At 35.3% G+C, this 16,952-nt stretch overlaps 1 protein-coding gene and 1 pseudogene across 3 annotated transcripts; both read left to right on the forward strand.

The window, feature by feature from the left end:
* The first annotated feature begins 3,311 nt into the window (after positions 1-3,311).
* Positions 3,312-7,209, forward strand: LOC115444403 (esterase FE4). Of its 3 annotated transcripts, none has more exons than XM_030170169.2 (4): positions 3,356-3,624; positions 4,100-4,232; positions 4,969-6,263; positions 6,907-7,209. In XM_030170169.2, the coding sequence occupies exons 3-4, from the start codon at positions 5,140-5,142 to the stop codon at positions 7,073-7,075; spliced, it is 1,293 nt and encodes a 430-aa protein (XP_030026029.1). In that variant the 5' UTR covers positions 3,356-3,624; positions 4,100-4,232; positions 4,969-5,139; the 3' UTR covers positions 7,076-7,209. The 3 variants fall into 3 exon arrangements, with proteins under 3 accessions (XP_030026028.2, XP_030026029.1, XP_037302857.1); XM_037446960.1 differs by having other exon boundaries at positions 3,491-3,624; positions 4,097-4,232; XM_030170168.2 differs by lacking the exon at positions 4,100-4,232 and having other exon boundaries at positions 3,312-3,624.
* A 374-nt stretch (positions 7,210-7,583) lies between these two features.
* Positions 7,584-11,995, forward strand: LOC119188458 (annotated as a pseudogene).
* Positions 11,996-16,952: the final 4,957 nt, after the last annotated feature.

A 16,952-nucleotide genomic window follows, 5' to 3' on the forward strand; every position in this document is an offset into this window, starting at 1 on the left:
TGTCAAACAGGTAGAGTTGACAATATCTTGTGGAACGGAACAAGTATGTTTGGTGACGAGATCGTGGCCGGTTCTCACGAAGGAACACAGGTGCGCATCCGCTATCTCGGCTCGTCTGAACGGGATTTGAATCAGTTTAGTGAGGCGTTCTAATTACCACAAAACAATGGTCTTTCAGATGATTTTATGTTCTTTTTTTTATGATAATTTTTGTTTATAAATATTCTAATCAAATTCATACATTTTTCAAGATCGTTGGATGAATATGTAAATTGACATTTTGTTATCGTTTACAAACTGTATAACTAATTTTATTTATTGTTTTATAACCTAATGATGATAATGATAAGACAGAATGGTTTAATGTTATTGACTAAACAATTAGGCTGTTGGCGAGCAATTATCGCTACCAGCTGCATCACACAATATTATAAGTAAATTTTCACATATAGCTAGTATCGCACATACATGCCATTTTTCCTTCTACCAAATCTTAATCATTCTTTACTCTATATATCGCAGGCAACGACGATTATCAGACGATTATAAATCTTGTTTATTTGGCTATGTAGTTAAATTAAAATTATGATCAATTGTCTACTGCTAGTCCAATTCGCGCTCCGAGAATAAACCTTTTTTGTATTTATTTGGTAACGCATGCCCTGTAAAATTTAAGTTTGCTTCTTATTACATTTCAAAAGATAAAGTACTTTAAATGAGTATTTTTATATCGATGGATAATGCAATGAATAGCTAGTTACACGGGTCATTAAAAAATTGCGTTACAAAATGAAACCACATACTTATCTTCTTGAAAATAGCATTTTATAATCATTTACTCGAGCGGCAACATCACATTTTCTGACCTAAAACATTCATAATGACGACAGAGTAGTAACAGATGATTATCAGTCGCACTGCTAGATTAAAGATAAATATATAAAGTCACATGACTCAAATATCGGAGCTGTTAAGGGTTTTTGCCTATATTTTTATTCCATTAATACAATTCGTGTCGTTCACTGTGCTAGTGGCTGCTAATATGATCTATGGACTGGTCTCGGCTCGATATGGTCTCTTTAAATGTAAACAAAACAATGTTTAAATGTAAAAAAACTATTAACCTTGATTTGGTTCTCCGAGTTTTGGTGTAATCATTTCTGCAACTTACTTGAAAGTTGATGCAGCGGTTTTACCTACAGAAAGAAATAAGAAACCATTTTTTCACGTACATTATACACGGAAGAATTTACATGCCAATAACACCATAATATATTACAAACATAACGATCATTACAGGCTTTGCGTTTGTTATCACGTCATAACTGTTATAAGAAAATATTTACATGTTACGCATGACTTACGCCAATACAAAGTTACATCATTTTTACCATTTATCGCAAACTACGCCATTTTTAGACCAATCCGATAACCTAGTTATCTACTTTGAATTATCTCAAACTTGATAAACTGAATATAAAATATACAGTGATTAAGTAATCAATAGGTTTGAAAATATTTAAAAACACAGAAATATTTTTTTTATCTATAAGTACTTTATACTTTCATGTATTTTTCGGATTCTTAAAAACTCATATGGTAATATATTAATAAACTAGCTTTTGCCCGCGGCTCCGCCCGCGTTATAAAGTTTTTCAGGCTAAAGTTTTCCGTTATAAAGTAGTTTCCCGGGAGCCTATGTTCTTCCCAGGGTCTCAAACTGTCTCCATACCAAATTTCATCTTAATACGTTGGGTAGTTTTTGAGTTTAACACGTTTAGGCAGACGGATGCAGCGGGGGACTTTGTTTCATAATATATTTTTTAGAACTTTTTAAGAGGGACAATCCCGTCATACATCATTGTTGCATAACTTTAACCGTTTACGCAGCGCACGCAACGGACGCTCTCAAAACTAATAAATTGTCCCCGTTTTTGCAACATGTTTCATTACTGCTCCGCTCCTATTGGTCATAGCGTGATGATATATAACTAAGAGCACTCCACAAACAAAGGGTTATCCAACGCAAAAATATTTTTTCAATTTGGACCGGTAGTTCCTGAGATTAGCTTTTACTGCTCCGCTCCTATTGGGTATAGCGTGATGATATATAGCCTATAGCGCTCCACGAACAAAGGGCTATCCAACGCAAAAAGATTTTTTTCAGTTTGGGCCGGTAGTTCCTGAGATTAGCCATTACTGCTCCGCTCCTAATGGGTATAACGTGATGATATATATATATATATATATATATATATATATATATATATATATATATATATATATATATATATATATATATATATATATATATATATATATATATATATATATATATAGCCTATAGTACTCCACGAACAAAGGGCTATCCAACGCAAAAATATTTTTTCAGTTTGGACCAGTATTTCCTGAGATTAGCCATTACTGCTCCGCTCCTATTCGGTATAGCGTGATGATATATAGCCTATAGCACTCCACAAACAAAGGGCTATCCAACGCAAAAAGATTTTTTCAGTTTGGACCGGTATTTCCTGAGATTAGCCATTACTGCTCCGCTCCTATTCGGTATAGCGTGATGACATATAGCCTATAGCACTCCACGAACAAAGGGCTATCCAACTCAAAAATATTTTTTCAGTTTGGATCGGTATTTCCTGAGATTGGCCATTACTGCTCCGCTCCTATTGGGTATAGCGTGATGATATATAGCCTATAGCACTCCACGAACAAAGGGCTATCCAACGCAAAAAGAATTTTTCAGTTTGGACCGGTAGTTCCTGAGATTAGCGCGTTCAAACAAACAAACAAACAAACTCTTCAGCTTTATATAATAGTACTAGCTGACCCGACAGACGTTGTCCCGTCCTAACTATGATTTTGCAGCGCGCATTCTGTCAATCGCTGACAGTTATTTCAAACAATTGACAGTTATACAAAATTAAATTTCCTAATTTTCCGCGCAGTTTTTTGAATTTTTTCTTTCATAAGAACCTTCTCCTGACAATAACAAACAACAAAAAAAATAGTGAAATCGGTCCAGCCGTTCACGCGTGATGGCGTGACCAAGGGAAATAGGGATTCATTTTTATATATATAGATAGATAAGAATTAAATAAACAAATTTTAAATATAGAAATGATATAAGTGATGCTTAGGTTTATAACTTTTGTATAAGCGCCATCTCGTATGGGAAGTACGTACTACATCAAAAGCATGGTTTGGTAATCGACTATCGTACGATGTTGACTTCTGGCCAACGCGACGGCTTACCAATCAAAATATGAATGAAACATGGAGAATGAACTAAATAAGGGCACGTCACGAACTGTGAGTGAATGAATTGTTAGCAAAGTGTATTTACTGCAATAACCTTTTATCAATTTTGTTTAACAGACAGTTTATTTGTACCTATACATAGTTGTATATTATAATTCTCTTTGCATAGTTGAGTAATTGGGTGATAGTGAAAGTCCTTGTGCAGTGTAAACGATGTCAGATCTAATTGTGGAGGTTCAAGAAGGAAAATTAAGAGGTCTAATATCAAGAACTGATAATGATTTCGTCTACTACACGTTCAAGGGAATTCCATATGCGAAACCACCTCTCGGGGAACTGAGATTTGCGGTAAGGATATAAGTAATTATTTCGCATATATAAAGTAGCATTAGGTATAAGTTCCCGTAATAATTATTGTATCAGGTGGTAGGTAAGTCAGTTTGGATACCCAGGCATCGTCTATTCCTGACGACAAGAAACAGCTGGCAAGCAATGTTGTGTTCCGGTTTTAAGGACATTGTGAAATATGATAATTAGAGCAGTTCAGCGTCACACAGCACTTTATAAATTAAGATTATTTGTAGTGTTATTGTTATTTGTAGTAGCTACACAGAACGTACATAATTATAATAATTTTGTGTTCTGTGGGTAACCATGTCGCTTACGATGAAGTGGACGATTTGGTCTTATCATCAAAAGTTTAAATTCTTTTCCCCCCTTCAATTATCTCGGTCCAAATTGGGAGTAGCATAACAAATTTATTATTGGTATTGGCTTAATTTTTGCGACTGGCCGCCTGCCTGAAGCTGATATCTTTTAGCAGATTACGTCTCGTGAAAATCGTCATAGAAACCTGCACAAATGTTGACCGACCACAGTCACAGTCTATACGCGCTGACAAGGAAACTTCATCAATTATGCACTAAAATAAAGGATTGATTATATTTTAATTATAAGTAAGTAATGCTTGTATTATCGCACACTCTTTTGTTTATAGAAGATTTATAACTCGTTAGATTCTGGAAGTCCGAAACTATTTGACCTTTAGCATAAAATTAATAAATCTAAGATAAATACGAGACGAGACAAATGTCCGCAGGTTCGAAACCCAAGGCCACATAGCGTTGAGTTTTCTAAAAAAAATAAAAAATTATGTGTGTATTCTTTGTGAATTATCGCTTGCTTTAACGGTGAAGGAAAACATCGTGAGGAAACCTGCATACCTAAGACATTCTCTTTAGGAATTTTGACGGTGTGTGAAGTCAACCAATCCGCACTAGGCCAACGTGGTGGACTAAGGCCTAATCCCTGCCAGTAGTAGAGGAGGCCCGTGCCCAGCAGTGGGACAGTATATAATACAGGGCTGAGCATGATGATGGTGAAGATAAATAAATCTAAGGTTAAAATAAAGGAACTGCATAATTTAGCTAGTATTATCCTCGTAAAATTTATGTGCAATTATTTTATATTATTATTATTTTATATGTAACACCTACTCTACTACTCTCTTACTTTTGCAAACTTTAAAATAAATACTATGAAATAAATTTTTATCAAAATTATTATCGTTCTATCATTTGAAACTTTTAACTCGCCCTACATGCGCAATATTTAAATCAGGCTAAGAAAATAACTGATGTGCGAAATAAGTAAAACACCGATTCATATTAATGAAACATATCCATGTTACAGGCACCACAGCCAGCAGAGCCATGGGAAGGAATAAAAGATGCGACAAAAGAATGCAATATTTGCCCTCAAGTTGACAAAGAAACTGGTTATGTGATTGGAAACGAAGATTGTTTGTTTTTGAACGTATATACTCCAAAACTACCCGAAAATGATAAACCACTCCTGCCAGTTATGGTTTATTTGCATGGTGGAGGGTTCGTCTTCGGACACGGTACTGATGCAACAGCTCATGGCCCAGATTTTCTAGTGCAAAGAGACGTCGTGGTCGTCAGTATTAACTACCGACTCGGTGTGCTTGGTTTTGTCACTCTCAATCGTAAAGAAGCCGCAGGAAATATGGGCTTGAAAGATCAAGTTCAAGCCCTTAAATGGGTTCAAAAGAACATTGCTAAATTTGGCGGAGATCCGAATAATGTGACAATCTTTGGAGTAAGCGCCGGCGGTGCGTCTGTCGAGTACCTACTGTTATCTCTCACAGCAAGAGGACTGTTTCACAAGTCGATTATACAATCAGGTTCCTCATTGAATCAATGGGCACAAAAAGATAGGAACGAAATAAAAGCAAACGCATATAGAATAGCGAAAGTAGCCGGGAAAGACATAATAAATGACGATCAATTACTAGATTACCTAAAGAAATTACCAGTTGAGGAATTAATTAAGTTATCAATGAGTGTAATACTAACTGATTCGTTTAAGGGAGGTATTAATTTCACTTTCGTTCCGTGTGTGGAAGAGGAAGGCGACTGGGAATCGTTTATAAGCAAGTCTACTTATAAAATAATTTCCGAAGGCGAATTCACGAAGGTTCCGGTGATGGTTGGATTTTGTGAACGCGAAGGTCTTTTAGTAGTGTCACATGCCGCGCCAATTCTTGAGAAATTGACTAACGAACAGAATTTTTTGGATCATTTTCCTTTTGACATTAGAGCGGACGAGCAAAAGGACATGGAAGCAAGGTTAAAGAATATTTATCTAGGAATAGAAAATTATAGCGGAGAAAAAGATACTTTTGCGATAGATTTCTTCTCAGATGTAGACTTTTGTGGTGGTGTATATGTTGCGGCTAGTTGTATGGCGAAATATAATTCACCAACATATTTCTACGAGTTCTGCTACGATGGTAATCTGAATTATCTAAAAACTGCTTATGGTATTAATCGTGCTGGAGCCGCCCATGGCGACGATGGTGGTTATCTACTGAAAAGCAGTAAATTGACGAAAGAGTTAAATGACACCGATGTTTTCGTACAAAACTGTATGTTGTCAATGTGGACTAACTTTGCTAAATTTGGGTAAGTAGATTGCAAATTTAATTTCAAATGTAACTTAAAATGATGTTCTTAAATATGATTACTTTCTAATCTGATGTGAATACGAAAAAGATGATGAATTAAAATAGATTACTTTTTTTATAATGTGAACTACAACAGCGACAAGAATATCTTTGTAATTTCCCTTCTTTATAATATAATCTCGCAGTTTTGTTTATCCGACCCTGCAGTTAACGCCTGGGGAACATGCGAATGGGATAGTGGGATTCCCCGGCTTAGCGACTGTGGGTACCTGAAGGGCAGGAGAGGGGATATCTGGGGAAGGAAGTGTGTGGGAAGGATAAGGAACACTTAGGATGGGAGGGGAGAAGGCGAAGAAATTTTCGCGAGCTCTGATAATGTGCATTGGCAACCATGAGGTATACACATTTAACGGTGTGCCTAAGGCCGCGACAAATATCCCCCTGTACATGAGCGTGCATTCGGTGTGGAGACCGAGCGCACAAGAATTGCCTCGGGGGGAAATTGATCACAGACGTGACGATGATGTTTTCAACATAAGCTGTGTTATTTTCGAAATACATTACGATTTAACTATCATTAGTATTATGGGCTGTAATTTTTTATCGCTTTCAATATAAATAAATTCCATTTTTTATTACAGGAACCCTACTCCAGAATCGGACAATTCTATTCCAATCAAATGGCAACCTATGTCTGAAGATGGAGAAAGCTATTTGGTCATAGACAAAACTTTGTCAATGAGGAAAGAATTCAGCCCACAAAGAATGAAGATTTATGAAGAACTTTACAAAAACGAAGATGAAGCTTAATAAAGGCAACCTTAAAGATAAAAGTTATAAGAAATTAAGTGTCTGATTTTTTTTAAACTCTAATTTTAAAATTATAATATCTTGATACTAAGTTGCTTTTATTGTATTTAAATGAAACTTAATTATCTGTGGAATTCTATTTCTTAATAAAACGGCTTACTTAAATTGTAGTCATATAAATTTTACCGGTAATTATAAAATATAAACAAAACTATATAGGATAAAAAAAAATATATACACCTAAGTTACAAATGGCGTGGCAATTAATCTGTGGATCCTACCTGGGTACAGGTATTTTTTTTGTTTAAAGTTCTCGTTTTCATATAATACAAATCACGCTCCAAGTATACCGTGAGAACATAATGTCCCAACATCTCAAAATAATTTGTATGTAGCGTGAACTTATGTTCTCTTCGCAGACACATCGATCTATACTTAACGTAGAGACCTGGATCAGATGGTGCGCAATTTGCAGTTCGCAACCGACAAGCTCGGTGAGTGGTTTCGCAAATGTCGCATCGCGATTAATTCTCCAAAAGCCAGGTTATTCTTTTGCTAAGAAAAAGAAAGTCCAAGCGCCTCACGCATCAGTTAGTATGTGTAGTCAAATCATTCCTTGGACCAATAAAGTCAAATATTTAGGAGTTGTGGCGGTACAATCAATGCATACACCGCCGTCTCGTCAACATTACCGAAACTGCATGTTGATCGATGCGTTGACACAACTGTAGTGATAACACACAGCACACGTCGGGGTCACTAATTTGGGATCGCTGGATGCAGGTTATTCTGCGAACACTGTATTGAGGCTGACGGCAATAAAAACTCGGTCTTCTTGTCCCCTTTAATTTAACATTTGTTTACATAGAGACACGCTCTCCACTGTGTGTTCCATGTAGAAGTCCCCTTGTCTTGTTGAGACAATACTCACGTCTAGAAGTTTTTGTTGATCGAAAGTTGACCTTCCTCTCACACGTAAACGTCGTACACATACCAGCCGCATATGCAATTGGTCAATTACATTGGCTCATAAATAAAAATAGTAAAATTTCCACCCGCAAATTACTAAATAATGTATATTAATCTTCGGCAAATACTGATTTTAGTTTTAGCTTTTGTATTTAATTTCTATGCCTGGCTTCCATATGTCAGAAATGGAAGTAGATATGAATTCAGGTCTTTTGTTTTGAAATTTCTTGGCATTTTACTTTAGAACTTTTCTCTCAGAATCCAGTATTTATTCTATGTGTATGGTATTCTTATTTGTATTTCTTGCTCGATGCTATTTTCACCAATACGAATCTTTTTTCTTAGGTAGACATATTTTTTTGTATATTCTAATGGTTTGTTGTTGATTATAATTGATATTTGCAGGGAATTTATCACTGCCATGTTTTTTTGCAACGTCAATTTCCAAGCTTATCTCAATACTAACTAAAAACACTACCGCCTTTAGGATTTCAATAGCAACCGAGACCGCGATCGCCATGTATGAGTGAATAATTATTAACAAAGAATACACGACATATAATATTATAATTCTCTTTGGTTTATTTATAATTCTCTCTGATTTATTTATAATTGTCTTTGGTTCATTTGTATATATACTTGTGTATATATAGTTCGGCAAAGTAGTTCAGTTTCAATTAGGTGATAGTGAAAGTCCTAGTGCAGTGTAAATCCTGAGTGTAAAAGATGTCAGATCTAATTGTGGAGGTTCAGGAAGGAAAATTAAGAGGTCAAATATCAAAAATTGATAATGATTTCGTCTACTACACGTTCAAGGGAATTCCATACGCGAAACCACCTCTCGGGGAATTGAGATTTGCGGTAAGGATATAATTATTTCGCACATAATTTAAGATTATATTTTGCAGTGTTGTTATTATCTATGGGTAACCACACAGAACATAAATATTATATTCTACTGCTCCGTGAGTAACATTTTTTTTCGCGGGCACTAAAAGCTTTATCGTTATCGTAACTTGGGGAGTGAATGGAACGGTTATGTTGGTTTCATCGCCTTACGGCCCAATGTCGACACTCGGGAGTAGGTATAAGCAACAATCCGAGCGAGCATTGGTCCGAGTCCCTAATTCCCGTATACCTCATACTGGCGTACTAACTAAAACCCGCGTTGGTCTTCTTCGGCGCATTAGGGATGGCCAGCGCAACAGTGTTCTTTAAAAAAATGCGAAAAAACGTTTGCGACCTAAAGCTGGCCTGGTTTTTGAAGTCAGTATCTTTTAGCAGATTGCGATAGAAAACCTACACAAATATTGACCGAGCAGTGCTTCAAATCCAGGGACTCAGGGTCACAGTCTATAAACGGCGTCTAATGACAGCGTGAATGGACATCACCGTCATAAATTTTGTAGTTAAAAAAGGGTTGATTATATTTAAATTACAAGTAATTGTATTATCGCACCTCCAATTTCTAATAATTAGATATTGTTCAAAAAACATTTACAACTTGTAGGGTTCTGGAAGTCTAAAGCTATTTGACTGTTGGCATAATAATACTAAATCTAAGAACTTTTTTGATATAAAATAAATGAACTGCATAATTTTGCTAGTATGATCTTCGTAAAATTTGTAGGCGCTACCATATTATTTATGCACTGATGGCCCTTACTAATGGGTGAAGTAGAGCACCTATTTCCTTACTTTTGCAAACATTTAAATAGATAGTGTGAAATATATTATTATCAAACATATCGATCTCCCATTTGAATTTTTTTTTAGATGCCCTGCTTGTGGAAAATTTAAATCAGGCTACGAAAATGACGGACGTGCGAATGAAGTAAAACACAGATTCATATTAATGAAAAATATCTATATTGCAGGCACCCCAGCCAGTTAAGCCATGGGAAGGAATAAAAGACGTGACAAACGAATGCAATATTTGCCCTCAATTTGACATAGAAACTGGTACTGTGATTGGAAACGAAGATTGTTTGTTTTTGAACGTATACTCTCCAAAGCTACCTGAAAATAATAAACCACTGCTTCCAGTTATGGTTTATGTACACGGTGGGGGGTTCCTCATCGGGCATGGTACTGATGCGACAACTGAAGGACCAGATTTCCTAGTGCAAAGAGACGTCGTGGTCGTCAGTATAAATTACCGACTCGGTGTGCTTGGTTTCGTCACTCTCAATCGTAAAGAAGCCGCAGGAAATATGGGCTTGAAAGATCAAGTTCAAGCCCTTAAATGGGTACAAAAAAACATTGCTAAGTTTGGCGGAGATCGAATATATCTTTGGAATAAGCGCCGGAGGTGCGTCCGTCGAGTACCTACTGTTATCTCCCACAGCACGAGGACTGTTTCATAAATCGATTATACAATCAGGTTCCTCATTGAATCAATGGGCACAAAAAGATAGGAATAAAATAAAAGCAAACGCGTATAGAATAGCGAAGGTAGCCGGGAAAGACATAACAAATGACGATCAATTACTAGATTACTTAAAGAAATTACCTGTTGAGGAATTAATTAAGTTATCAATGAGTGTAATACAAACTGATACATTTAAAGGAGGTATCAATTTCACTTTCGTTCCGTGTGTGGAAGAGGAAGGCGACTGGGAACCGTTTATAAGCAAGTCTACTTATAAAATTATTTCCGAAGGCGAATTTACGAAGGTTCCGGTGATGGTTGGATTTTGCGAACGCGAAGGTCTCTTACAAGTATCAAACGCCCCGAAAATTCTCGAAAAATTGACTAAAGAACATAATTTTTTGGATTATTTTCCTTTTGACATTAGTGCAAAAGAGCAAAAGGACATGGAAGCAAGGTTAAAGAATATTTATCTAGAAATAGAAAATTATAGCGGAGAAAAAGATACTTTCGCGATAGATTTCTTCTCAGATGTAGATTTTTGTGGTGGTGTGTATGTTGCTGCTAGTTGTATGGCGAAATATAATTCACCAACATATTTCTACGAGTTCTGCTACGATGGTAATCTGAATTATCTAAAGACTGCTTATGGTATTAATCGTGCTGGAGCCACCCATGGCGACGATGGTGGTTATCTGCTGAAAAGCAGTAAATTGACAAAAAGAGTTAAATAATCGCACCGATGTTTTCGTACAAAACTGTATGCTGTCAATGTGGACTAACTTTGCTAAATTTGGGTAAGTAGATTGCAAATTTAGTTTTCAATGTAATTTAAGATTATGATCCCAACTATGATTACTTTCTAATCTGATGTGAATACGAAAAAGACTACACTTAATAATTATTTCATACTTTAATAGTTTTTTTTTTATAATGTGATCTATAATTGCGACAAGTATATTTGGGTAATTTCCGTCTCTATAATGTAATCTTGCAGTGGCAGTAAATCACTATTCAAGACGTGACGACGATGTTTTTAACATAAGCTGTATGATTTTGAAAATAAATTACGATTTATCCATCATTTTATTATGGGTCTTTTTTATCGCTTTTAATATAACGTAATTATTTTTTTATTACAGAAACCCTACTCCAGAATCGGACAATTCTACTCCAATCAAATGGCAACCTATGTCTGAAGATGGAGAAAGCTATTTGGTCATAGACAAAACTTTGTCAATCAGGAAAAAATTAAGCCCACAAAGAATGAAGATTTATGAAGAACTCTACAAAAAAGAAGATGAAGCTTCATAAAGGCAGCCGTAAATACAAAAGTTATAAGAAATTTAAAGTGTCCGATTATTATTCACATGTGTAATATTTAAATTATTATATCTTGATAGAAATTTGTATTGATTGTATTAAAAAAAAAATGAAATTATCTATGGTTTTACATTTGTTCTTCGTAATGGGATGGGAGGTGAGCCTATCGTCATATCGGGCACAAATTCCAGACTTTGGCCTGATAGTAAGTAAAAAACCCAAATAACACTAGCCTACCGAAGCAGTCAGTATTTACGCTGCTTCTAAATACAATAATATTTTATTGAATCGTTCAAAAGTGAAATAATCCTGCAAGTAACCAGCTTTGATCAGTGGTAACTTATAATTTTCATGATTTTATTCAAGGAAAAATATATAAAGAGTCATATTTTTTTGCGTATGAATGAATGACCAGATTGGTCGCTCGTCTCATGCTAAACGTAAACTCATGAACAATGTTATAACCACCTCGAAAACTGAATTTTGTTAATACATGGCACTACTTGCGCTCAACAACCTGAAAAGTTCAGTCTTTTTTATTACCAAGTAACCATGATAGCTACAATAACCAATAGGCATATCACAATTCTAGCACACAGATGTCGAGGTGTTATCTAGACGGAGTCTACCAAAATGTAAGTCGCTGTCTCATTATTACAAGGTAATTTTTTATTTTTGTTAATAAGATTAAAAAAATTCATTTTGATAAAATTAAAAGAGACATTTCATTCGATTATAAATATTAATTATATTTATTATTCGGGCCGGAATTTTTTCCAGAAAAATACATAAAATCTCGTGATATTTAAATAATTTGCCTTGCAATATTGAGTCAGCAAAGCGTAGTTTTAATTGATAATAATATAATCCCATGAAATGTCTTTTTTAATTTTATCGTATCGATTTTATTTATCTTATTAACATAAATAAAAATCTACCTTGTAATAGTGAATCAGCAACTTATATTTTGGTAGACGCTATCTAGATTAAGAGGGGGGACAATTGCCAGTCTTATCGCTCCGAGGGCAACATTTACAGACAACCATTGTATATATAAGAAAATGAAAAAAAAAGGCAGTCTAGTGCGTACATGTTATATCTATAATATAGATTCTATATAAATATTTTTTTTATGTAAGTATAAACTTATACAGTATTTAATATACATACATATATATTAATAGATGAAATTATTACCAATTAGTAATAAGTCGTTGTCTTATCTGAAATGTCCGTATGACAAGATGTCATAGCTTCCTTAGATATTAATAGGTAAAATAACATCGTGATCTATAAAATTAACTGGTATTTTATTTACTCGGCCATTTAATACTATTACGTTCCGACATTTACACGCACGTTAGCACGTCCGAATAAGTTGTTTGTGGATAGTAATTGGGGAATAATCTGTGATTTGCTATACTGATCGTTGAGTATCCTACTATGTTATATAATAAAAGGATATTTGGATATTTGTTAACAGTAAACGCATAGATATATTGTCCCGGACTAACCATAGACTTATTTTCTTTGAAAAAGTGCACACAGTGGCTTAGTAGTGGTTTTACAAATAGGCTGACTAGATTGGAGTCTAGGACGGCAAATTTTTGGCTATTTTTAGGGTCTTTTACAAAGATAAAGCGAAGATGCAGGCCGATTAAAAAGTTAAGGATTATTATACATTTATCAAAAAAAAAGTATATTTTTTTTATGTGTATGCAAGTGTTCGACATTTAAATGATAATACCCAATAAGTAGTACATAACGTTTTTTCGAGATAACTTTGCGGTCATAGGGAGGACACAGAGTACGCCTTATAAAATTTGCAAGGTCTTCGAAACGTCGAGTATAAAAATTAAACAACTTTATCACGAAAATAATTCGTTATTTTTTTAGTTTTATTTCAAACTGAGTGCAGCGGTTAATTGCCACAGATAAATAACAAACAAATACTCTTTTGTGGTTACAGTGAGATTGTTTAATTAAGCTTTTGGGTAGACTATTTATTTTTTTAAATTGTTAAAATGTAATTTAATTTAATCAATTAATGTGTAATTATAGATACCTAATTAAGTGGTATTGAATTCGGCGAAATTGGATGTGAACCAAAGTATAGACCAAGGAGGGAATTTGATTGGATAACTTATGGATTATTTATCCTCCTATTAATTTATAAGTTAGGTAGCGGCGATGGCCTAGTTGGTTGTGGAACGGACTGCTGAGACGAATGTCCATTGTCCGCAAGTTCAAAACGCAAGGGCACACACCTCCGACTTTTCTAAAATCATGTGTGTATTCTTTGCAAATTATCGCTTGCTTTAACAGTGAAGGAAAACATCGGGAGGAAACCTGCCTATACCTATACCTCTCTATAAGAATTACAAGAGTGTGTGAAGTCTACCAATCCGCACTAGGCCTGCGTGGTGGACTGAGGCCTATACTCTCAATAGTAGATGACGCCCGTGTCCAGCAGTGGGACAGTATATAATATAGGGCTGATATTATTATAATTTATAAGCTCGAAGACTTTTGTTCGTCCGTTCTGTTCGTCAGCCCGGCTTGGAATGCGCTAATACCATTAGGAGCTACGACATTGAGTTTGTGTGGGCGGCGAGCATTACTAACGAATAGATATGTCTATCATCTACATCGACAAACTTAATTTTTGGGTGATAGGTGTGGATTAAAAGCATTTTTTCTAGGTTGAAAGCGTTTAAGAGAATTCAACATAATATTTCGTGGCAGAGTCGATCCTTCTCAATTGAACAAAATATCATGTCCGCAGTTAAGTCGAGTATATTTAGGTAACCCGCAACAAATTGCATTACCCTTTACGCAAAGGTCTGTTACCCACTCACGACAATTTAACCGTTGCAGACGTTTATATATTATGGAGATCGTTTATCAACAGAAACCCATTTAGGCACTAAGTATTTTAACCTATAAACAAGTTTAAATTTTATTTTAGCTGTTCACTACTAAACTGCGTTTACGGCAAGTAACTAATTACTCGCCTTACGTGTCTACTTCGCCGCTCGGCTATGGCCCGGTTCTGAGACTAGACTGGCCGTCGTCGGCGCCAGTGAGTCGCCGTGTGAAATACTCAGGTGCATCCGAACCTGCCCACGGATTTATACAGGCTGTTACTAAATTTAGAGCACTGATTGGCACCGTGTTTCCTGTTTATCCATTAAGCATTAGCACTATTAGTACAATTTATTAACTTCTGAAGATCAATTTCTATGTATATCTAATGTTTTATGTTGTAAGAGACGTTGTGGAATGCAATATGTGCTGTAATGTTATGGGGAAAGGTGGTACCGACGGCATTTTATGATAGATAGAAATTTAGCGATCGATAACACTTTTAATAGGCTCTCTAGTATGGAAATGTTAGTAAAGGCATGCTAATATATTAGATTAGTCTTGTTATTGACTTCCTCAATCAGAATCTTGTTTTGTTTTCCTGTTTGAATGACGTCCATTATTAGTTCCAGTATTCTTAAGACTGTAATTATGCTTTCTCATATAATTTAATTGATCGGTAATGGACAGCTATAATTTGTTCAATGCTTTGTAGCTTAATTATATTTGTCCTCGTTATATCTGAAGGCAGGTTTTAAAGCAGTTCTTTAACTGATTACTAAATGAACCAATTTACATCACGCTGTATAGTGTCTGATGCCGAAGTCCATTCAAGGCGGGCGCGGCGCGTGATTCGTGATTTGATTCCCACAGAGTGCGCCGACTGTCCTATGTTTTTTTTTATTTTCACTCATTCCCTCTCATTCACTCTCACATCGACATATTTGTTATTGTTGTGCGGATGACAATAAATTATACTTATTACAAAATCTTTAAAGATTGGTACAACAAGATCATGGTGTGGAAATGAAACTGATTTGATACGTTGCGATTTCAATTTACACGTAGGCTCTAAATGTTCTTAATACGTGGTACAATTTTAAATACTCCGTAGTCGTATTTAAGGTGGCTGTAGTTTGTATTTTTTTAAGGACTTTTAATATTACATACCTACACAACGTATTATGAAGGTATATCTAAAATCATAAAGATATTTTAATAATTCCTTTGCGAGCGTTGGCAAAATATCCTCTCGATTTAATTACCTGTATTGGAAGAAATATCAAATAAGTCTATCGTCCAATTAGGTATTATTTTAGTTGTGACTTCTATTTATTTTTATTAAAAAACCAAATTCATCCATACTCAGTTGTATTTAATTTTTTTGTTTGGCCACCAATTATGGCATATAAAATTTATAGGTGTTTACTTTGTTTATCTCTGCAACACCCTAAGGTCGACTGGTAGAAAATGCCTTTGGCATTAAATCCGCGGATATACTTCTCTGTATACTATAGTGTTAAATAAATGAATAAAACACCAATACTTATATTTAAATATTAAAAGTAATACAATTATGTTGTAAGTCTAACAATTATTTAAAGGCTCAGCATATATCTACATGTTTAAAGTTTAACGTAACAAAATATCTATAATATAACATGAAATCCGGCATAGAAACATAAAAAGACTTGGACAGTGTGGCAAGAGAGACAACATGTATGAACTTTAATTATGCAGTGTGTACCATGTCATTAGCCATATTTAAAATTCCCTTTCCCTAACTCATTCATGCGAGTTGTAACACGATTGCATCATCAAATGTAAATTATATTACATTTAAATACCATTATTTTTATAGCGAGTGCCGAGACGAGATAGTCGATCGCTTGATGGTATGTACTACGATCCACAACTGCCCTAAAACTAAAAATAAACACATCGCCTTTATCCTAGAAGGGGTAGGCAGAGGTGCAAGAGGGCGCTCACTTGTATGTTCCGTCCCGTCATATGATAGGGGTCGAGCTTGTATCGGATACAAATTCCAGACTCCGGGCTGATACTAAGCAGAAAAACCAATATCATTTTGCCAGGTCGGGATTCGAACTTAGGACCAAAGATCGGTGTCGTACCGCGCACGCAGTAGATTACGCTACTTAGGCAGTCATATATGTACTTGCTATTGCTTATAAACAATAACTACTATCCCCCATATTCATAAACGTTTTTTATCTATCGACCGAGTAAGGCTGTGATAACAAGTCTGTTTCTCAGTGCTGACGGCATGGCAGTCTTCACAGTGCGTAGACGTAGGGCCGTTGTGATTGGCTAATATTGAACACAACAATA

The sequence above is a fragment of the Manduca sexta genome, unplaced genomic scaffold (genome assembly GCF_014839805.1).
Source record: "Manduca sexta isolate Smith_Timp_Sample1 unplaced genomic scaffold, JHU_Msex_v1.0 HiC_scaffold_45, whole genome shotgun sequence".
In the NCBI taxonomy this organism is placed as follows: Eukaryota; Metazoa; Arthropoda; class Insecta; order Lepidoptera; family Sphingidae; genus Manduca; species Manduca sexta.